Source organism: Lepisosteus oculatus, chromosome 5 (assembly GCF_040954835.1).
Source record: "Lepisosteus oculatus isolate fLepOcu1 chromosome 5, fLepOcu1.hap2, whole genome shotgun sequence".
In the NCBI taxonomy this organism is placed as follows: Eukaryota; Metazoa; Chordata; class Actinopteri; order Semionotiformes; family Lepisosteidae; genus Lepisosteus; species Lepisosteus oculatus.
The window spans coordinates 16,662,556-16,686,630 of NC_090700.1; the positions used below are offsets into that span (position 1 = coordinate 16,662,556).

General features: G+C 37.6%; 1 protein-coding gene across 3 annotated transcripts; it reads left to right on the forward strand.

Moving 5' to 3' along the window:
* The first annotated feature begins 9,887 nt into the window (after window positions 1-9,887).
* Window positions 9,888-23,626, forward strand: slc46a3 (solute carrier family 46 member 3). 3 transcript variants are annotated; one of them, XM_015341806.2, is made up of 6 exons: window positions 9,888-9,937; window positions 14,826-15,038; window positions 17,339-18,209; window positions 18,502-18,585; window positions 19,848-20,004; window positions 22,267-23,626. In XM_015341806.2, the coding sequence occupies exons 2-6, from the start codon at window positions 14,850-14,852 to the stop codon at window positions 22,391-22,393; spliced, it is 1,428 nt and encodes a 475-aa protein (XP_015197292.1). In that variant the 5' UTR covers window positions 9,888-9,937; window positions 14,826-14,849; the 3' UTR covers window positions 22,394-23,626. The 3 variants fall into 3 exon arrangements, with proteins under 3 accessions (XP_015197292.1, XP_015197291.2, XP_015197293.1); XM_015341805.2 differs by lacking the exon at window positions 9,888-9,937 and adding an exon at window positions 9,948-10,139; XM_015341807.2 differs by lacking the exon at window positions 9,888-9,937 and adding an exon at window positions 11,418-11,507.
* Window positions 23,627-24,075: the final 449 nt, after the last annotated feature.

Genomic DNA, 24,075 nt, shown 5'->3' on the forward strand with positions numbered 1-24,075 from the left:
TAATCATAAAGTACATTATGTATTCAGGTTGGTGCAATAGTGTAACATCTAGCACTGCTGCCTCACAGCTTTTGAGTCCTGGGTTCAATTCTGGCTTGGGTCACCTTTTGTGTGGAGTCTGCGTGTTTTCCCTGTGCTCGCTTTAGTTTCCTTCATCTTTCTGAAGACATGCTAACTGGGTACATTGGGGTCTCTGAATGGATGTGTAGGTGTGCCACAGGATGGATTACTTTGTGGTGTTTGCTTTAAGGATAGCCTTCAGGTTATTGCAACCCTTAGCAGAAACGACAGGCTTTCTGATAAAGGCTGATCCAGGGTCTTGAACTCCGATGGAGTCTCTTCTGGGTTTTTTTCCCCTCAAGCTCTCACTCTCAGTCTAATTAGTTAATTAATTAGTTGTGATTCTTCTAATCAAGCCTGAATGTGTTTTAGAAGTTATTGTACCTTTAATGGTATACATGCTGTGAGTAACTAGCTATGAAAGAAATGTTAAATATGTCTAAGAAAATAATTACATGCATTGTTTTGTCTAATTGGCTAATCAGTTTGGAACAAAATCCAGATAGACCCTCAAAGATCCAGATCTGAGAGCCCATGACTGTTGTTCAGAGGAATGAAAACTCAATGGCAGATCTTGCAGTTTTTTCTCATGGCTGCACATTCCTCAAACTCAATGTCTTGGTGTTTAGTAGCATGCTTTCTGTCATCCATTTCAGGATTTATATCCTTTTTATTAGTCAAAGTTGATTGTTAAACCTACACTGTAAAGCTGGTGGGAAATGATAGTGTTGATCGAAAAAATAAACCACTAGACGGGAAAACATTACAGTACCTAACAACTCACAATACAACACCGGGAACAGGAAAGGAGAGAACTATTTATTCACAGAACACTACAAGCTGAATATTTGTACCTCCCAACCTGTATTTACAGTACAGTATGTGTGATTTCTGTCTGGTCAATAAATCCAATCTGCACAACACATGTTCACTGAAGGCTGTATATATTCATTTTTACTGAAAAGACACCAGTTGGTTGTTAGCAGCTATAAAAAGTATACATTCCTTGTTGGTTAAAAATAAACTGCTGTAATAACATATTGCTCCTTAACACAGAAATTACCTACAACTTTGTTTTGGAGATGTGTTACAGTATGTACTGAAGTAAAAAGAGCAGCAACTCGTTAACTAGTTTTAGTTACTAGGCTGGAAACATTGGATGAAGAGTTTGCAGTATAAATTTTGAAAGTACTGAAGGTAAACAACATTAAAGATGTGCAAAGCAAGGCAATTTAAACGGGGACAAAACATGCTCTTAAAAAAGACTGCTCCTTGTATGTCTTACAAAAAATAGTTTAAACCTTAGTTTTTTCGTTTACAGCATCACATACACAACAGTCCATCAAGTAAAATTATGGGTTATGTTTCCCTACTGGAAGATACTAACATTGAGAGTTGAAGCTATAAATGCCATCCATTTTCTAACTGCTTCATCCAATTCAGGGTCACAGGGGAGCCAGAGCCCATCCCAGGAAGCAACAGGCACAAGGCAGGATACATCCTGAAATGGACATCAGTCCATGTCAGGGGGTCACACAGACACAAACACACACTCATTCCAGGGCCAATTTTTCCAGAAGCCAATTAGCCTACTGTACAACTGTATGTCTTCGGACCAGGAGGAAACCCACACAAACATTGGGAGAACATACAAACTCCACACAGATAGCACCCTAGGAACTGAACCCGGGGCCCTGAACAGTGTGCGACTTTGCTGCCAAAAACTATAAAATCACAAAGCAGCTTCTATCCTCCAATTTAAAGACACTGCTGCAATTTGTCTTACAGACAGAAGCACAGTTCATCATGTTCACACGCGAAAAAGACCTTCTTTCAAGTATGCAGCTGAAAACGCTGAGCTGTAAGGGTTACTAAGCCTGTTTTGGTATGCCATTTATAGACATTATTAGGTGGTATGCAGTCTATAATGCTGAAGTGTAGTTATTAGATAAGAAATGTGAAATAAATCATCTTGCTGAGATCTGGCGCTTAAGGCTGATGACTCTGTGTGACAATCATAATTATTTCAGCATGTTCAGCAGCTTGGGGTGGGGGATCTCAAGATATGGTACAGTATATCAGTTCTCAGTCTTGTCCACCAATCTGGTTTTCCTCTCTGTGCTTATTTTGACTTTACAAGGTTCATTTTAACCCAGGGAATCCAGAAAGTAATATCTCGACTAACAAAGGGGATGTAGAGGCTGTATAAAAAAATGAAAATGTATTATTGAAAACAAAGGAGGTTATTTTTTTCAGGGTAGTTTTTTGGGACCGAGTACAGGAAGTATGTGAAACGTGCATTTATCTGAATGGCCTCTTCCCTTTGAAAGCAATTAACGTTCAGCTTTGCTCATTCTAATAACCACCCATTAACGCACATTGAATTAAGACGCCACTTTGAAAGTACTTGTTTAAAAAAGTCTTCTCGCTTTAGTGTACCACTCACGGCACCTTCAATGAAATACAGAACAGTACACCTGCATGATTTAGCAGGTTATGTCTCCCTCTAGTCGACACCTTGTGTAACTGCAATAATAATAACCAAGAACCCAAAAAGGAACAAAAGGAAAAGTCGAAAGAAAAGCAACACAAGAACTGAAAGAGGGTCATCAGCTGAAGAAAGCTGAATTTGTAGTTGAACAAGTACAGTATCGACATCACCATCACTGGAAGCAGTTGCAGTAGCACCACTCATGGTAATGAATGTACCAGTATTAGAAGCTGTATAGTAAGTTTCAGCAGTACAGTACTTGTAGTACTAGCAATAGAACCAGCATATTTGCCATTAACAGTGACATTGGTTCCACTCAGATCAGCATTGTGCATTTCACTCTGAGTAATACACACACATTTGAGAATATTGCCTATGGTTGTATACATTTATCATTTTTAAATTATATACAGTACAGAAAAGGCAAAAACACATTTTGGATGGTTTAACCCCACTTAGTTTTGTGAAGAAGCAAGAGCTCATACAGTACCTTTCCAATACATTGTGTCCAGTTCTTGAGTATACAATAGATTGCTTCTATGTACAGATATACTGTAGTAGCAATTAAATTCTTTCTGTAGACATACTGTAAGAAGTTTAGCAAGTATGTTTTTCTGAAACATACACTGAAAAATAAAATGAAAATGAAAACATGCAACATCTCATCAAAGCAGCCTTCTACAGGAGAGAGACATAGCAGAGACATGAGAGAGGTAGGGTGAGTTTTGCACCAGAGGTAACAATGAGCAGGGGGTGGGTAAATTGAAGTTAATTAGGTGGAAATTTGAGGGGCTGATAACAAAGGGAGCAAATAGAGGCAGCAATCTGTAAACAAAGGTAGAGATTTAACAGAGTTGGAATCTTTGAGTGCAGGGATATGTTAACCTAGTCGCATAAGGATTTTGGCTCCTGATGTCTTTAAAGCAGTGGCTTTGAATCCATTTGAAAGGACACTGAGAGAGTGCAGTGCGATTGTGGCTGGGAGAGGCTATCTGCTTGTAGAGGTCTTTGATCCTCACTGTTCTGACAAGTTCCATGAAATGATTAACTAATCATTATTTTCCCATTTCTTGATGTAAATGTCAGGATTCTACAAAAAAAAGATCCCCTGGACTACTTTAATGGAAAGGTTATTGCAGCATTCAAATAACAGGAAGTTATATTAAAACCACACACCTTATTTAGAATTGTGTACAATTTTAATCATCATGTACAAAAATATGATGTCTATAAAGTCAGTCGAACAAAGTGCAAATAAACATTCCTGGGCTCAAACTGAACTGAAAGTCTTAATCGGAGAAGAGCACGAGGAGACCCAGTTCAAGAATTCAATATCCTCAAAGGCACTGTCATATTCACGCCAACTTCTTCAGAAACAACAGTTTAACACAAGACAGAGGACAAAGGTGGAATTTAAGGGAAGTACTGTAGATTCAAAACCATGAAATACATTTTTTACAGTTTTGTTCATGTCAGGATTTTTTGTGAAGATGAAATACCTTTCTTTATAGAAATGCTTGGCCCCCATCTGTAAATAGAACTTTTTCTCATGTTCTTATTCTGATCATTATGGTGTAAAAGCATTCTTCAATGCTGATCCTGAAGAGCTCCATGCCTTCATGTTTTATAGGCATTTTCAATCTGTACTTAGAAGTCACCTTAAATCGTGACAAATGAAGCCTGTAATTGGCTAAATTAAATTAAGAGCTTAGTTTAACAGAATGCCAGAAGACCCTGCAGCACTCCAGCCCAAGGGTTAAAGTACTTTCTTATGGACATTTTAAGACTGAACATGTTTTTTAAAGCTCCTTAAATTTCAACTTCTGTGTTGCCAGCAGTTCTCCAATTCTCCTTTTAAACAGTTGTAATCACAGACTAGAGAAAGCTGGTGTTTGAGAACAGAGCTTCCACTGTATCTAACTTTGCAGCGTTTTTCATTGGGAAAAGCCTCAGAATAACAGAAATCTGTGTGATGGATGGTCCAGCTGTACCATATTCTTTATCATGGTCATGTAATTCTGCCCTACAGACAGGAGTTCCTTATATCCGATAATTTATTTGAAAGAAGCAAAAAATCATTTAGGTTTCTTGGTCATTGCTTTCATTAAGGTAATAAAACTTAAAACTCTGCTTGCTTAGCTTGGCTCAGTCAGCAATTGTTTAATTTAATCAATTCAGCTTTTTATGTTAGGTATTTTGTGCTATTTCTATAGACACATTTTCTTGAACATTAAAATCCTTTTAAAAATATTTCCAGAAACTGCAGCACACTGCTACAGGATCTGGACACTTTGACAGCAACAATTAATAATGTCTGTCGTAAATGAACAATTCCCAGTGAACTAGTGAGCTGCCTAATCATGTAAAATTAAAATGAAATAAAGTGATCTGCTCACACAGAGAGACAATGTAGTTATTAATACTTAATATTTAATCTTTTTTATGTTTCCAGTTATATTTTACTCTTTCATTGCCACCTTGATATTGGTGCTTATACTCTTCTTAAGTTTCATGTGCTTTACATTGCAATATTCCAAGAATTCAAATATATAAAATAAAAAACTGGGAGATTATATTACTCCTTACTTCTAATGTGATAGACTATATTACAATTACTTTTGTTATACAACATACTAGCCACTAAACACGTATGAATAAATGCCTGAGGTAGACATTTCACTCCTGGGAACAAGACGTAGCTAGCTACCTTCAGGGCAGTGGATGAGGTTACGGTCCATACCGAAACCTGGCACAGGCAGAACCTTTGAGACTTCTATCATGAAGAGACTGGTGAGTGCAGTAGAGACTGGGCGCTTTAGGCACATACAGTACATTCCAAATGAACACCTACAGCACAGAAGAACTTGAAAAACTGTCTTTCAGTCAAAACATCAGTGTGGTAAGTGTGAACATTAACAAACCTATGTACAGTTGTTCACCCCTGTATGTTATTGCTATACCTTGCATTGTCTTGATTACATTATGCAAATTAATTTTCCATACCACTGTATAGCTTGTAATTTGCCCTACTTTCATAGTTCATGGTTTTAATGCAGATTACCTTAGGTAAGATAGGATGTATTACACAATAGGATAGATTGTGAAAAGAAAGTGCTGTAACTTAAATAGTACGCATTGCTGAGACCCCATTTCCAGTACTGTATATAATTTTGCAGTATATGGAGGCAACTGAACTGAAATCAAAGTAAGGCATCAAGATTAATTCCCTATCAAATTTGTCAAATGTCCACAAGTAGAAACTAAATAATTAGAACATAAGAAATGTTACAAATGAGAAGAATTTGGCCCATATACTGTAACTTGTTTGGACACAGATATTGTTGATCCCAGGATCATATCCAGTTCTATCCTGGAAGTCAGGGCATACCATTAACAACATGGCAGTATTTTGTAGAAGTGTGTAACAAGCTAATCAGTTATATTGGTAAAATTAATACCCTGGTTTCCTTCAAGGAATGGCTGGACAAGGTCTTTGAATTCTAGTGGATTATTGATCCAAACACACTAGACAGTCTTGTTTTATTTGTAACCTTTTGCGTGCTCTTAGTAATAACAGCAGTATTATCTCATTTGTAACGTTTGATCTTACTCAGTTTGTTTGTACCCCTACACATAAAGGACACACCTTAGATTTAATTATTGTAAATGACTCTTTTGTCTCCCACTGCCCTCCCCTTGATCTAGGCCTCTCTGACCACTTAGCTAATCTTTTCAAACTGGAATTACCTGTTTCTAACACTTCCCCCTCATGCTCTGTACATTTCCACAACAGGTGATCAATTGATTCCCAAGGTTTGCAAATTCTCTTCTGTCAATGGCTATATAAAATAAAGTTTATTATTATTATTATTATTATTATTATTATTATTATTATTGTTATTATTATTATTATTATTATTATTACTCCAATAACAGTGTTATTACTAAAATACTGTAGCATACAGTATCAGCCATTGTTAATGACTAAGGCAATCTCATAATTTAAATAATTCCTGGTATTAGTTAAAATAAGAGATCTGGAACAAAAGGCATGAACGTTTAGATGGCTACGTGCCGCACACAAATATGAGGACTCAAGTAAGATTAAAGACTTTGAATTACTGACAATGAGGCAGAATTATGTCACCTGGAGAAGGAAGAGGGAGCATGTTGAAACGGGAAAAAAGACCAGAGAAAAAAGAGGCACACAACTTTGGGGATTCTATAGCACAGTTTATTATGTAGGCCCTCAAAAAGCCAGGCAGAGATATATCTTCAGAACTGAGTAGGTCAACTGCAACATTAAATGAGCATTTGCATTATTATATAATAATGACTGCTTTGTCAGAAAAAAGGATATATGTGGACACCACACTGACAAACTACACAAAATTGATATATTTGGACACTAGAATGCAAGCTTAGCAGAATATTTAGTTATCTAACTTTCCTCAAGAACCCAGTGCAGCTCAGATTTTTCTGACCTACAGTTACCTTTAAGAACATACGATGGTCTACTTTTAAAAACAAAGGAGAAACTAATTCAACTCATGTCCTCTCTTTTGTTCCATGAACCATTTGACAAATTTGTGAAATGACTACAAAAATACAAACAACAATTTTGAATGTCAGTTGTGCTGCTTTTTTTCCCCACAAAGAACGTCTTTGTGTTGCTGGGTATATTAAAAAAACACATTTTTTTTTAATTAAAAAATATTTTAACATACATCCATTAAAAACACATCCCTCATATTTGTAGCATAAAACAAATCACATAATGCTAAAAAACAAGTCCAGTGCATTATACTGTATATGCACGCATACTCCACCAAGTGCATTTATACTTTCCTCCACTGTGCTCTTTCCCCACCATTTTTGCCTCTTTTTACATCACATTAAGCATCAGTTCCTCTTTACCTACTTCCAGCTCTGCTTTGTTTAGGTACTGTATAGCTATGGACAATGCTGTACCATAGCTTCCTGTATTCGGGCAAGAACATGTACTCTATTTTTAAAACTGAAAAAAACAAAATACTGGTAACTAAATTCTAAACATAGCAATCCAGAAGCCCTTGGTGTTTTAAAGATGTTAGGTTGAACAAACCCAGTTTTGGAATGTTGCCAGTAAAAATAACAAATGCTACCCACCTACAGGTATCACAGCAAGAATGCAAAAGGATGTAAATGTCTGCAGTTGTTTATCAGTATAGGTGCAAATGAGGCCAGCCAAGAATTCTCTACATGTAATTTAAGATGCTCAAGAGCTTCAAATGCTAAGATCCCAACACCACCACTTAACACACACCATTACAAAGCCTTAAGAAGCTTAAAGAATGAAAACTGAATTCTAAAGCAAAGATTTTGTTCTGTATAACAGAAACTCAGTGACGTCCAACAGGACATTACTGCATAGAGTATTAGGCAAATCAGGCTAGGATTGTGCAAACATCGCACAACTGTACTTGTACAGTGACCTGTAGATTTAGGTTTGAAGTCAGACCATGAAAAGTTTAAAATGCCCCAATTTGTCTAAGTATTAAACTTAACATATTGGCGAACAATAGTAATATCACAAAATGACAAGGAAAATGACTATTTCTTGTAGCAGGTGCACAGGCTTTAAGGAATGACAAATCCATTATGCCATTAGAATTTGTGATCTACAGGAGGTCTACTGTGAAAGTAAACAAATTTCATGAATTTGAAAAAAAACAAATTTCTTTTGAAATGAGAAATAATACAAGCAGAATATGCTTTGCACCACGATGCAAATGCTGTCTCGTCGGACAGTCCCTTTCTCTCGCACAGCCTGAACAAGCACATGTCTGATCATTGACTACAGTTTACAGAGCCCCCAGATGCCCCATATCATTCCAGCTCATCCCATGAATGTTTAGTGGGGTTCATGTCTGGTGAGTAGGACATTTAGAGAACATTGTGGTGGACACAATATCATCACACAAGAAATATGTCACATGAGCAGCATGAAGACCGCTGGACTGTTGTTACAACAGCAAACAATAGATCGCAGGACTTGATCAATGTAGCTCTATACAGTCAGATTGCCATTAATCACTACAAGAGCAGATGGGGAGAGCCAAATGTGATGGTCTCCTCTACACAACAATGACCATATCATTCTGCATGACTGTGCCACATTTGTGGATGTCCATCAGGGTGGTCAACACGAACACTTGATTCATTGCTGAAAGGGTCTTGGCTCCACTGCCAGGGAGTCCAGCTGAGCTGTTGATCCAACATTCCAATTGTGACACATAGTGGTTCTCTTGATAAACAGGTTATATTGATTTGTTCTTGTTTTTTTTTTTATTTACACAAGGCTCGACGTTCAATAGGTTAAATAACCTCATCACCTGTTTCCAGATAATCTTTCACTAATGAGTGTAATTAGTGCTTATGCAACAAATCCACTGGAGTGTATCACTGTCTCTCAATAATCAATTGAAATGAAGCCAGAAACATTTAATCAATATTCAAAATCGTTTTTTATTAACAAATAATACATGACAAGTGACAACAAAAGCACTTTTGATGCTCAGTATACAATTGTTGTATTTGTTAAAACAAAAAAGAATATTCTGTTAGCCGGGTAATAGTACCAAGTGTTAACCGTATGGACAGGATTATAAAGCATTGCCATTATCCCAGCCCTTCACTGCTCTGAAGGTCTGTGGCTCTCCTACGCATTTGCACAACGTTTGTATTTACTTTAAGGGAACAGTATTGTGCGGAAGTCAATACCTATGACTACACCCCTTAATACTACTGTACTTAGTACTACTGTAACAGAACAAAATAAACAGAACAAAACTTTATTACCAGCTTGGCAGGATGTGCGTTTTTCTGTCACCAACTTTATTATTCTGTATTTCTGTAATATCTCGCATTTATAAAATTGTGTTTTGCTGTTTAGATACTAGACACAACAATTGTTCAAATTTTAAGTGGAAAAACTGGGAGTTATTAATTTAAATATTGAAGTAGTGGCCTTTTTTTCCGAGTTCATTCCTTATGGCAAGGGCACCGCCTCGTTGTCATAGCTGCTGCTGCCGCACCTTGCAAACATGACCTGCCTTCAGGACATAAGAAAGGAGGTACAATATCACCTCCTTTCTTATGTCAGACAACGTTCTAAACTGATGTTTCCCGACACAAAGCATTACACACTTTTCAACTTTTAATATTTTTCGCAGTTCTACATCGTCTTATCCTGTTTTTGTTTAACGAGTTAAACCCTTCCGGGATGTCGAAGTTGCCTTGTCGCTTCAGGACCAGCGGTGACAATGCATCCCGCCCTTCTGTTCATATACATACTGTAAAGTATAAGCACTTGAGGTTCAGCTTTAAGGCAAGACTATTCTGTAGGTACGTAACACCGAAGCATTTAGCGACTTGCGGGATAAACGTCTGACAAGTGATCCCCTAAGTACTTACTGTACCTGGGGTTGCCGCGAATTCATCGCTTTCTCTACGCTTTTGGTTAATTTGTAGTTTACAAAATTAAAAAATAAAATTTACACAGTGCATGCTTTATATGCATGTTTGTATAAAAAAAATAGCTTCTGTGGTAAGTAACTTTGGTTTGCTTTCTTTTAATATTGAAACAAAGTTTTTTAAAACAATACGATTTTTTGTAGTTTTAGTATACAGTAGTTGCGAAATGTTATCTACTGTATTAACAGTATACCGGTTTAATTAGCATGATATAACATTTGGTCACGATATGCAATTATTTCTTCCATTTTAAGATTTCTATACAATATGCACTGTACTTTTTAAATTAATTTCCTTATACAGTATATACAGAAGGGTACTGCAGGTCGTAGTAGCGTGCCAGCAAGGACTCGTTTTGTAGAGGATGTGTTTGGGTAATTATATTGTAGTTAACCCAGGGTCTGGCTCGCATGACCATTGCTACACTACAGTGGTAAATGACTTGTGCCCTCTACTGTATACTGTATGTAAGTCGTTCTGGGAACCTTCGGGGTGTAAAGTGCTACAGAATGTAATTGTAAGAAAAAACTATTAAAGGCAATGCAATTAGTACTTATTTCATATACATTGCACTGTCCTAAGTAGTTTAAAAAGTTTTTCCAGAATTTCCTTTAGCAATTTGTTGAAGTAAAACATGCTACCGGGAAAATAAACAAACACTGATTCAGGCGTTTTAGCACGGTAGTTTGTATTTCCCCATTACTGTATATAATACAACTGGGAATACAACATACCTGTACAGTGTAACTTGCTCACACACAGATACAACCAGAGCACGAAATTAACCGGCATACTACTGTATTTTATACAGATGTCATATAGAATTAGGTTTCCTTGGGCTTATGTTTATGAACAATAAAAAAATAAATAATGTAAGTCATCTCTTTACACGAAGGGTTGTCGCAGTCTGGAAAAAGCTACCCAGCCGTGTCGTCAAAGTCGATAACCTGTCATTTTTCAACGGCTGGTTGATACCCACGAATCACTTAACTATAAAATCCAAATGGGCTAGTTCAGTAGTTCCCAATCCTGTTCCTGGTGATCCACACACCTGTTGATTTTCATTCCATCCCACCATAATTAGATTGATGCCTAATTGTTCTAGGAAGTTGCTTCATTGGAATATTTGCATTTTGTTTCTAGACTAGAGTTTGGGATTTTATTTCACTTACATAATACAACAGTTAAACATATTTAAAGATATGGGAACAAACATTTCAGATTATCTTATTATTATTAGGTCATTGAAGGGTTTGATTGTGTAATTGGGGATCACGGCTGGAACAAAAAGAACAGGTGTGTGGGTAACCAGGACCAGGACTGGGAACAATTGGCCTAGATGGACCCCAATGGCCTTTGTCCGTTTAACATTATGTCCTTATACATACATAATGTACAATTCAATTAACATGTGCACAGGAGCAGCACTGAAATTGATACAGTAAGTGTGTTAATTCACCCCTGCAAAATAACAGCCGAAATGAAAAGAAAGCAAAAAACATACATCTTGTCGATAAATTAGTACTTTTATTGTCAAGTTCATCCGCGGCAAGTGTCGGTTGAGGTGTGATGAAGCATCTGAATGCATAGTCAGTGAAAACTTTTGCTTATGAAATCCGAAAACAACTGAAAAGTTGTCTTATTAACGTTACGCATTAATAATTCATAAAATTAGTTTCTGGTCCTTGTTCGAGCGAGACGAGCGGAGAGATAACGGATGCGAACAATAAGTAAAAACGAACCAATTTTAAGAAACCTGGAAAAACAGTGTATGTAATTTCCTATGTAAGCGTCGACGTTCTAAGATGCTTTATGTTTCTGATATTTATCTTTTTTACATTTTAAAAGCTATTGCGATTCCAAAATGCCAGTCCGCAAATGATCATTTCCTCGCGATAAGCTGTGTCCGTAAACAAGTATTGTTGTAAAAGTATAAAAAGAGAATGTTTTCAGTTCCTAAGACAAACTGAAACCTTAGAAAATTGCGGTACCTATAGTTTATTTTATGGTAATACCTGTACTACTGACTTCTTTCCTCAAACAAGTTTCTTCATATGGTGTTAGTAATGCTCTTTTAAAACTGGAAACCGTACCTTTAGTCAAATTATTAGTTCATAATATTTGAAGCATGAACAGTGTAAATAAAATAAACAGATAAATAAAATGTGGCTTTAGGTTTGATGTTATGCTTATAATCCGTAGTGGTGCGTGTATATTGTAGTGCAATTCAGAAAATACAATAAAACTGTTAAGAACATTAGTTGTTATCATTTTAATAATTTATTTCTATGCCGTGGTATTTTATATCCATATGGAACTGGTATTATAAAAATGACATATGTGAATATGTCTAAACACAATTCTCTCAGTTTTCCCGTATTTTTTGCAAGCATACAGTAATTCTTCGTTTCATACTAAACTTATTTGTAGGCACTTCCCTGTGATTATATTATTGTTTATTATAGAATACATTTCCTCCAGTCTTTGTTTAAATAAAAATGCTACTTTATACTGCAAAGTAATAGGTGGGAATGTCGGGGTTTTTTTTGCGAAAACTAGGTGGGTGGTACAGTACGTCGTAATATATTTAAAGCATAGAATGTATTTTAAAAAAGGAAATAAATTGTTTTGTCACTACAATTTCATTGAAAGTATATATAGGAGGTTTGTTTTTTTTAGTGTTGGCAATATTTGAGAGAAGGCAGGGCACACAGACCCAAACATACCCTTAGGGTCACTTTTCCCAAATACCAATTAACCTAACATCTTGTCTTTGTACAATGGGAGGAAAGCAGAGGAGACCAACACAAATACTGGGAGAATATACAGTCATGTGAAAGAAAGTACACCCTCTTTCAATTCAATGGTTTTACACATCAGGGCATACAGTAAATAACAATTGTCTGGTCCTCACCGACATCCATAATTAGACAAATCTAGCCTCAGATAACAGACAACACATAACAGATTTCACTATGTCATTATTGATTCAACAAAAAGTAAGCCAAAATGCAGAAACCATGTGGGAAAAATTAAGTACACCCTTAGGAATTCCATAGGAATTAAAGTAACAAGGTAATTTGCAGCCAGGTGCCCTTAATCAAATGCACTTGATTAGTTGATCATCATGAAGTGTGACAAACTCTATAAAAGCAGACCTTTTGGCAGTTTGGTTGTCTGGATCATTCAGGTGTGTGTTAATACCATGCCAAGGAGAAGAGACATCAGCAATGGATGTTGATGTTGTTGATGTTGTTGATGTTGTTGATGTTGTTGATGTTGTTGATGTTGTTGATGTTGTTGATGTTGTTGATGTTGTTGATGTTGTTGATGTTGTTGATTGTGGGAAGGGTAATAAGGTAATTTCCAAACAATTTGAAATCCATCCTTCTACAGTGAGAAGGATTATTTACAAATGGAGAACATTCAGGACAGTTGCCAATCTTCCCAGGAGTGGGCATCCCAGGAAAATTCACCCCAAGGTCAGACCGTATAATGCTCAGAGAAATCGCAAAGAACCCAAGAGCTACATCTAGGGATCTACAGGCCTCGGTTAACATGTTAAATGTTAAAGTTCATGACAGTACGATCGGGAAAAAAATTGAACAAGTATGGCTTTCATGGAAGGGTAGCCAGGAGAAAGCCCCTTCTCTCCAAAAAGAACATGGTGGCATAGCTTAGGTTTGCAAAGTTGCATCTGAACAAATCACAAGATTTTTGGAACAATGTCCTTTGGAAAGACGAGACCAAAATGGAGATGTTTGGTTATTATGCTCAATGCCATGTTTGGCGAAAACCAAGCACAGGGTATCACCACAAACACCTCATACCAACCCTCAAGCACGCTGGTGGAGGGGTGATGATTTGGGCTTGTTTTGCAGCCATAGGACCTGGGCACCTTGCAGTCATTGAGTTGATCTTGAACTCCTCTTCATACCAAAGTATTCTAGACATAAATGTGAAGCCATCTGTCTGTTAGCTAAAGCTTGGCCAAAACTGGGTCAACAACAACAACAGGACAATGATCCCAAGCACACCAGCAAATTTACAACTGCATGGCTGAAAAAGAAAATAATCAAGGTATTGGAATGGCCAAGTCAAAGTCCAGACCTCAACCCCATTGAAATGTTATGGTGGGACCTTAAGAGAGCTGTCCATAAAAAAAAAATGCCCTCAAACATCAATGAACTGAAGCAATGTTGTAAAGAAGAGTGGGCCAAAACTCCTCCAAAACGATGTGAGGGACTGATAAACTCATACAGAAAACAATTACTTCAAGTTATTGCTGTTAAAGGTGGTTCTACAAGCTACTGAATCATGGGGTGTACTTAGTTTTTCACACATGGATTCTGCATGTTGTCTTATTTTGTGTTAAATAATGGCATAGTGGAATCTGTTATGTGTTTGTCACCTGAGGTTTACCTAATTCTAGGACTTGGTAAGGACCAGATGATTTTTTTTTGTGTCCTGATATATAAAACCATAGATTTAAAAGAGGGTGTACCTTCTTTTTCACATGACTGTATAAACTGCAACACAGATGGTTTGGAAGGCAGCAATACTAACCACTGTGCCACAGTGCCAGCTTCTGTTTCAAGTAATGTGGGGAGAAAATCTAAAAGTTTTAGATTTTGAGCAGCAGTAATTTCTATATGGTAAAATTAATTTGCACCCTCCATTGAGACACCTAGGAGGTAATTAATGTTACTCGCCTTCTGTTTCACTTTGACTGTGTTTCTCCTGTTCTTCCTCACTACAGAGAGTGCCGGACTCCAAGAACAGAATGAAACGGTTCTTCCTCGTAGAACCCGTGATTGGCATTTTTGCGTTTGCAAGTCTGTTGACTTATCCAGTACTGCAGCAGTATGTATACCAGCGACTTTGGGATGAGATTGCCAACTCCAGTTATCCCAGAACTCAAAGCTCTTCCCAGTGCATGAGCAATGACAGCAGTGTGAAAAAACTTTACGATGTGAGTAGAATCCTTGGTAAGAGAGTGTACTGTAAGAAATTGCTTCGGGATCCTCAGAAAAATCAACCTTCTGAAAATACACAAGATGTGGCAAAGTACTCTTTTGCCCCCCAAAAAGGCCTGTTGTGGTTTGTTATGAGCAGTGATCAACCAATGTGCTTTTGAGCATGGTTAATGGAAACGTGGTGTGGTCTTTGGTGTATTGGTATATGACAAGAGCGCACATTCATTACCCTAGCTGAAATGTGTGTAAACTATCTATCTGACCATTTTTGATATATGTAAGAAGATGTTATTGTCCCCTGAGGGAAATGTTTTATGGACACCCAGCACTCCTGTACATTTAAATAGAATACAAACTAAAGAAAACATTGCACATGTACAGTATAACACATAACAACATGTAACATTTATAACACATCACAAAACATATTGCACTCAAGTGGGTGGTAAGAGTAAAAATTGTTTATCCTTGACATTTGCGTTGACAGCTTTAATGGATAGTGGAACAAAAGAATGTTTGTATTGGTTTGACTTACATTTGGGAACCCTCAAATGTTTGCCAGAAGGAAGAAGTTGATATTCAGAGTTGAAGATATGGGAAAGATCTGATATAATTTTTCCTGCCTGTTTGATTATGGATTTTTCAAAGATTGCCTGCAGGGAGGGGTGCTGTTTCACTCCCATGACCTTCAAAGCTGTCTGGATGAGGCGGGTAATTTGCAATTTTAAATGAACTGATAGATTACCAAACCACACTGTAATACCATATCCGATAATACTCTCGATTACAGCATGGTAAAAGAGTAGCATTACTTCTAGTTGAACCCCAAACACTCTTAGTCTTCGCAGGAAATATACTGTAAGCGCTGCTGAACTTCGTAGCAAACACTCTCAACATGAGTAGACCAGCACAGGTTACTGTCTGTGTACACCTAAGTAGTTATATGAATCGACCTGAGTGATAAATTTGTTGTGGATTACTATACAGTATGTGAGTGATCACCAACTTCTCTGGGATCAAAAACTATTTTTTTGTTTTTTTAACATTCAGAATTAGGCTATTGTCACACCATTGTACAAACCTTTGAATTTCTGTCATGTACACAGATGAGCTTCTACCTCTATGCATTAAGTCAAGAACAGCAGTATCATCTGAGAATTTGAAAATGAAGTTGTTTTGACTACTGCTTGTACAATCAAGTGTGAACAGAACTGGAGAGCTCACACAGCCCTGAGGGGCACCTGTGCTAATAGATCGTGACTAGCAAAGAGTTTTGTTGACCCTGACATACTGTGTACGTTTTGTTAAAAATTAATAGTACCATCTTATAATGTTATGGTTAACGGACATTTGCTTCAACTTGCTTTTCAATATATGGGGCTGCAGCGTATTAAATGCAAAACTGGTCCACAAACAGCATCTGAGCATAGGCATCGGGGTCCTCTAGATGTTTTAGAACAAGATGCATAATGCTGTTAATTGCATCATCGGTGCCCCGCTGGTGTTTATATGCAAACTGATATGTATTGATAGTACATTGTGTAACATTGACCACTATCAAGATCTCCGATTACACTATGTCTTTTACTCTATGTACATTAGACTGTAAAAGTCTTAATAGGTGTGACTTAACATTTTGAACTGCTTTTGGGTGGGGAAAAAAAAGTCACAAAAATGGATCCTGTCACTGCTCAACAGAGGGATCCTCCATGAGAGAATTCACCTCTGTTTTGGGGGTGAGGAGGGCTATACATTCATGTTGTCAGCCATATTTTGCAGAGGAATAGTAACTTTGCATAAGTTTTAAGGTGGAAACACATCTATTTGTAGACAAATGGTCCATGATTGCATGAAATTTGAATCCCATGCCTTATTAGGAATATACAGTACAGTATTTGGCAGTAAATGATACAACTGTTTCACAGAATCCAACCTTTCAAAATAAAAAGCTGGGAGACTGTGACTCAACATTTACATTTATTTCGTAAAATGTATTACACAAAATCAATTATTTCAATTGTGTATGTACAGTAACTGCCCTTAGGATAAATTAAACATTTTGTTTCCATGGGGGGGAAGAAAGTCAGAACTTATAACAGCTTGATCTACTGACATTGATCTGCTAATGAAGCTCTTGAAATAGTAGTTATTCTGTAACATACAGTATATTAGACAGTTTTATGGATTTATTTGTTCTTCTGGAGAGGCACTACTGTAATGTGTTTATTTAAAAATACTTACCTAAACAACTACTTCTTTTTATTTGATCTGTTGTATGTTCTCTCCTTTTTAACAGGATGTGCAGAAGGAGACTTCCTTGTTTTTGTTATACAGTGAGTTGTGCTTCATGTTCCCCAGCCTGGTGGTCTCCTTGTTGCTCGTGTCCTACAGCGATCACAGAGGCCGCAAGATAGCCATCGTCCTGCCCCTGATAGGAAATGTTCTCTTCTCCTTAATCTACTTTGTCGTCTGCTCATTCTCTTTGAACCTGAACATTGTGCTTGTTGGTTCTTTTCTGATGGGCCTGTGGGGGGGTCCCACCTCCCTTGTAGCAGGCTGTTTTGCTTACGTGGCAGACCTCTGTGACAACAGCAAAAAAAAGACTGTGCGCATGGCTATTTTGGAAATGGTTGTGGGCCTGCTGTCTGGGGTGGCCTCTTTATCTACGGGCTACTTTATACAGGCAGGAGGCTTTAAATGGCCCTTTCTCACAGCAGCCCTGCTCCACTGCCTGAACATTTTCTACGTTGTTTTCTTTCTTGAAGAAACAGTGAAACCCCCCAACTTCAGCCCCTTGCCAGGTTTCACTATGGAGGCCTTGAAAAATCGTTTCCACAGGGTCTACCTCCTCTTCGTGGCCTCCAGCAGGAAGAGGAGCACGCTCCTCATCCTCATGATGCTCGCCTTTACGTTCCACAAGTTTGCCAATTTCGGAGGGATCTTCATGTTCATCATTTATGAGCTGAACGCCCCCCTCTGCTGGAATGAAATCCTGATTGGGTATGGCTCTGCTCTTTCCACCTTGATCTTCCTTTCCAGTTTTGCTGGGGTGTTTTGCTTCTCCCGCTGCCTTGAGGACATCTACATTGTGCTGATCGGCCTTGTCTCAGCCATGGCAGGATTACTGATGGCAGCCTTTGCCAAAACCACACTTCTGATGTTTCTTGGTGAGTATTTTCATATCTCATTGCGCATTAGAATAGAACTCAAGATCTAGATCTTTTAACTTGAGTTGAAAATGGACAAAAAAATATTGAATCAAGAAATGAAATTTATTAATCTCTCATAAAAAAGCCAGAGATCAATATTCCATATTAACAATAAAACAGCCAGGCCATTAAAATCCAGGATTGCTTTGTTGTCTGTGAATGCTTTGCCTTATGCACATAAACCAGCCCAAAAAAAACTGCAATACCCTCAAGAACTATGCTGTTACCCCTGGGCATGTTTCTTTTTCAGTTAGAGTACCGTTGCTTTTTGCCATAATGCCAGCTCCAGTGTTGCGATCCATGATGTCGAAGATTGTTTTGAGTTCTGAACAAGGTAGGTTACAGTTATAGTGTTCCATGACATCAAATATAGAAGGGTACGTTCTTTGCACTGTTTAGCATTACAGTGGAAAAACAACCTGGTTGCATAAACATCACTACCTTAGTTTATCATCACCAAAATGTTCTAAATATTCTTTGTAAAAGACTTAATTGAGGGGAGAAAAAGTAGTTGATTAATCTGTTGAGATCAGGTAGCTGAGAACAAAAGTGCAAACATCCTGATAGTTATGTTACAGACCCGCTGTAGATTGCACTGATATTAGTTCTGTTTCTCAATGCAGTTTTTATTATTTTTCAATTAAGATAGGAACTATGGCACTAAAATCAGGAAGTGCAATATGAATGCTAGAGAATAAGAAATCCGTCTTAGGAAAAAAAGGTTCTAAAACTTCTATTTCTCTGTCTAATGTTTAGCCTTTAGAAGTGTAGAATTGTAGTGTCTATCTTAACTACATTAACTACGGAAGTATTCTATTTTTCGCATACTTCAGAGCCTTCACAACTTATTTGATGCAGTCTTCTTTGTTTTGATGTACATTTTGTATAATATATGTTCTGACCCTTAGAAAAAAACATAGCATTTTTTTCACGTGTTCAGAAAAATAAAGAATATAGATTTTGGACATTGAAATAGTGAAAGAGTTGATTGGGCACAGGTGATGAGGTGATTTAACAAGTTGGATGTCAAGCCTGATAAAAATCAAGAACGAAACACAGAAATGAAACAATATACCCCATTACCAAGAGAATGTTGCCCTTTGTGACAACGGTCATCCAGGGTGTTTACAGCTAACAATTTCTAACTTGGAAACATGTTACAGTCAAAGACAGTCCCTAAGTGACTGGTCCTGATGTGGGAGACCACGTCATACAACACTGAACATCTGTGGAATGAGTTGTGACAACTTGACTCCTAAGGTTCAGAGACCAGAGAATGGGCTTATCCTTGTTCAGGCTCTACAAAAAGAAGTGGACAGAAGCCCAGAAGACAGCATCTGCAAAGCTTGTGTTCCAGATGTATTTCTTGTATTGTTTCCACATACACTACTCATCTGTGACTTACACAGGAAACCCCCATTTATCTGCCCTGTTGATGACAAATGTAAATCGGCATAAGGAATTTACCCCTATCATCATGTCTGTTCAAAAAAAAGTTTGTGCAACTACAAATAAGTGTTTTTAAAAGACTTGTTTCTGTTGGTGATCAGTGTATGTACTGTATGTAATAAGGCTGTTGAATGTTATGTGTTCTAGGGGCTGCATTTGCTTGTTTGGCTTTCCTGGAGATGGTGAGCACCGTGGTTTCCTTTGCAGTGTTCAGCAGTATTTACGCAGCCACGGTCTCCTGGTTCTCTGGTTTCAGCTTCATTTTGGCTTCCGGCTTGACTGTGATCCCAATTGTGCTGATGGGGTAGGTGTGCTGTGTTGTTGTCTGGGGGTTTTAAAGACACACTGAACATTTGAAGCAGTTCACAGCTGTGACTAACTCAATCTTCCATTTCCTTCTTGATACTACAACTCCATGGTGGCCCATGTTTGATTCAAGCAAGTTCTGTCTTTTTACAGGGTAAAGCAACAATAGTACTGTTGAACATTTTCCATTTTCCTGGGAGTTTTACCATGTCTTGTCTTGGTCTCCCACAGATTGGTTATGCTTTATGTGATGGGGGTTGATGCATAAAAATTAAGTTTGATTTAGCAGCAGAAATAAATGTTCTTACATGTTACCTGTCCTGGCAGGGAAGGGAAAAGTTTGTAAATAGTATTTAGCCAGCAGCCATATCACCCTGCAACTTATAACTGGCAACCCACTGAAGCTAAGCAGGTGTGAGTCTGGTCAGTATCTGGATATGAGACCTCCTGGGAAAAACTAAGGTTGAGGTGTTAGTGGGGCCAGCAGGGTGGGTCCATGTGGTTCCTAATGCCCCAGTATAGTGATAGGGACACTATACTGTAAACAGGCACCATCCTTCGGATGAGACGTAAAACCGAGGTCCTGACTCTCTGTGGTCATTAAAAATCCCAGGTTGTTTCTCGAAAAGAGTAGGGGTGTAACCCCAGTGTCCTGGCCACATTTCCCATTGGCCCTTACCAATCATAGCCTCCTAATAATCCCCCTCTCTGAATTGGCTACATTACTCTGTTATCCTCCCCACTGATAGCTGATGCGTGGTGAGCGTTCTGGCGCACTATCATCCAGGTGGATGCTGCACATTGGTGGTGGTGGAGGGGAGTTCCCATTACCTGTAAAGCGCTTTGCGTGGACTGTCCAGAAAAGTGCTATATAAGTGTAAGCAATTATTATTATTATTATTATTATTATTATTTTTATTATTATTTGTTTTTTTAAGGATGCAGCTATATTTGTCTTAGTTACCCTATAGACCAAAACTGCTCATGGTTAGGACCAAAAATAGTCTGCAAAGCAGTAACTTGTTAGCTATTGGCTTGAATCAACAGTGCCCTCTAGTGGTTATGAGAGGAGCCGATCTCCCAATCCAGTTATTCAATGTAATGTGTAACTGATTGCCATCCATCCATTTTTCAACTGCTTTATCCAATACAGGGTCACAGGGGAGTCAGAGCAAGCCCAGCAAGCAACAGGCACAAAGCCTGTCTACCACAGGGCACACACACAAACACCCACACTTTTTAAAATTATTTTTTATTTATTTATGCATAAACAATAACAAAAATTAAAATACAAGCAAGAGTACATATAACATTTCAAGACAAAAACATCGTGAGGCAAACACCCACAGTCACATTGAACATACAATACACAAACTCCAAATAAACAGCACCCCAGGTCCGGAATTGAACCCAGGACCCCAGTGCTGTGAGACAGCAATGCAAATCACTACGCCAGCATGCCCCCATCATAATGCTTTTTTATCATGAATTATTTTCTAGGAAGATATAGATTACAAAAAAATATAGTTCTGATGCAGAAGACTGCTTTTTTTGTAATGATGCTGTTTGAGTAGAATACAGAAAAGGGAAGCTTCACTACACGAGATTCTTCAACTGAATCTTTAGAAGGTGGAAGGAGACTTCAGTCCTCTGAAATGAGTTTCCTAGCTCAAATGTGCTAAAGCATTTGTCTATTCCTTGGTCTGTGTTTGGTGTGTTTGTTATAATGGGCCCATTAAACATACTGTATATAAGCAATTCATATTACCTATTTTTATTTAGAATTATTATCAATTGATCAATATATATTAAGTTATATTATTTAGTTCACACCATGGACTAAACATGGAATTCCAGTTGTCTTTACATCTGGGCTGACACGGAGAGATTGGCCCACCCATTGAGCCCTTTAGCGTTCTACTTTCTCAAAGCTCCATAGCAACCACAGGAGGTAAGGTACTGATTGGAGGAGAGGTGTATCCCTCGCTGACATCGCCACAAACCTGCTGGCACCCTTGGCCAATCGGGAGCCTGTATCCTGCAATCTTATTCTGCACTTTGTATGTGTGAAATAAATGTAATAGTCTAGGGAATCAGAGTAACAAAGTAATCGTAGAGAATACTTCTTCTGGTTAGTTTTGTGCCCAAAATTTCTGTAAGGAAGCCAGTCTTTAAAAGCTGTATCATTAAAATGTTTTGTTTTATGCAACACTTGTTTTTTGCATTTTCTCACTGTAATTTGTGTGTATTTATCTTCTAGCGCCGTGCAATATCTAGGTCTGGAATCAACTGATGAGACCCAGTTCCTCACTTCTGAAGGTGACGGTGAAGTTGACAATGAAACCAGGAAGGACAGAACTCAGTTGTCCGACAAGGACAAGAGCTAAATTGACTTTCTTCCAACTGACACAATCACTGCCTTGATGGTACAATGGGACTGAGAGGCGGGGATTAAAAAAAAATAATAACTCTACTTATGATTTGGTTTACTCTTAGTTTCTGTACAATGTGTTTTAAACACAACTGTGAATTGCATGGAAAGAAACTGGGTGGTTGTCTGGTAAACTTTCTTCCTGGTAGGAGTCTTTGCATATGCCACGCATTTGGGCCTACCTATATTGTAGTACTAAAACTTTCTTAAAATACTTACCGTACTTAAAATAAAAATGTGTTCCAATTGATGGGCAAAGATACTGTACATGCAGCCAAATGCGCTATTATTTGTGCATTTTCACAGTGAAAAATATAATATGGACAAATACATTGATAGTGGGCTTGACAAGGCCAAAGTCATATAGAATAGAATTAATTAAATAAAAACTAAACAACACAAGGAAACGCAAATCAATAATATGTGGGGCCACTGTGGGCAGTAAGAACATCCTGACTGGGATGTTTCACGTATTGCACAATGTTCCCAAATTTTTGTGACTCAATGCCAGGCCACTCTTTCAAAAGTATTACCTACAGCTGAGTTATGATAAAGGAATTAGTACATGGGAATGGCCTGCATTTTTCATTTGATCTAAGGATTGGCTTTGAATGTCTTAATCTTGCTCTTCATTAAGACAGTCAGAAATATGCTGCTTCTGCTACTTAGGGTTGACTTTGGAATTCCCTAAATTATTGATTTAGTGAGAATAAATAATGTGCTGCCTGTGGAAAGAAAATATCATTTTTACTTTTGATATACTGATGTTTTGTTTGCCAAACTAAAGGGTATGAAATGCTCAGCTGGGATTTGAGGTTAAACACAACAAGTGCTGGTGCACTACTGCATATAAACCAAGCTGCTGCAATTCAATAATTTAAAGAAACTTGAATTTTACGGGCAAGGCATCTAGAATCGTTTTAATTGGATCATTGGAATCCCTAAACAGCTACAGATTCCAGAGGCTGATGACGATTCTTTGGTTGTTGAGGAGAGATGCAAACTTTGTATAACAATGGTATAAATCTTAATAAAATACTCTATTGTCTGTAGCATTAGTGTTCGAAAATTTAACAGAAAAAGACCTATAGTATATATTAGGCAATGCTATATAGACTAAAGAAAGAATGTAATTAGCACTTTATAGAGGTTATTGTTATATGAATAAATGATAGATGATAATTGCAAATTGATTCGTTTTGTATTACCTTGTTTTATCCATACAAAAAAATAACTCCAGAGTAAAATACATTATGTTCACCTTAGTCCTTCAGGGGTTACAGGTACTCACTCTGATTTCTTTGGAACAAAGGGATGCATTCAAGCAAAATTCAATCACATGTAGAAGATTGTATGGAAATAAAATGGTGCAGGGTTTGTCAGTTTTATTGCTTGGATTCCCCTAAATCATTTGTACTTGATCTGAATTAATTCCAAATGAGCCCCAGGCATAGTGTGTCTTGGTCATATTGAAAATCCATCATTTGCCATGGAATCTTAAGATAAACAATTTGATTAGTGGAGAAAGCTTCCAACTAAATAAAAAAAACCTTTCTCACAGCTGTGCATATTGTGCAGTGCCTGCATACAGATACAATATCATAGTATAATTGTATTTTTAAAAGAATAAACAAAACC

Bases quoted from the DNA above. Each gene is read 5' to 3' on its own strand.
- slc46a3 (XM_015341805.2), top strand. From the start codon at position 10,098: ATGCTTTATATGCATGTTTGTATAAAAAAAATAGCTTCTGTG. The intron at 10,140-14,825 runs GTAAGTAACTTT...TCCTCACTACAG, and splicing joins TAAAAAAAATAGCTTCTGTG to AGAGTGCCGGACTCCAAGAA. The intron at 15,039-17,338 runs GTGAGTAGAATC...CCTTTTTAACAG, and splicing joins GTGTGAAAAAACTTTACGAT to GATGTGCAGAAGGAGACTTC.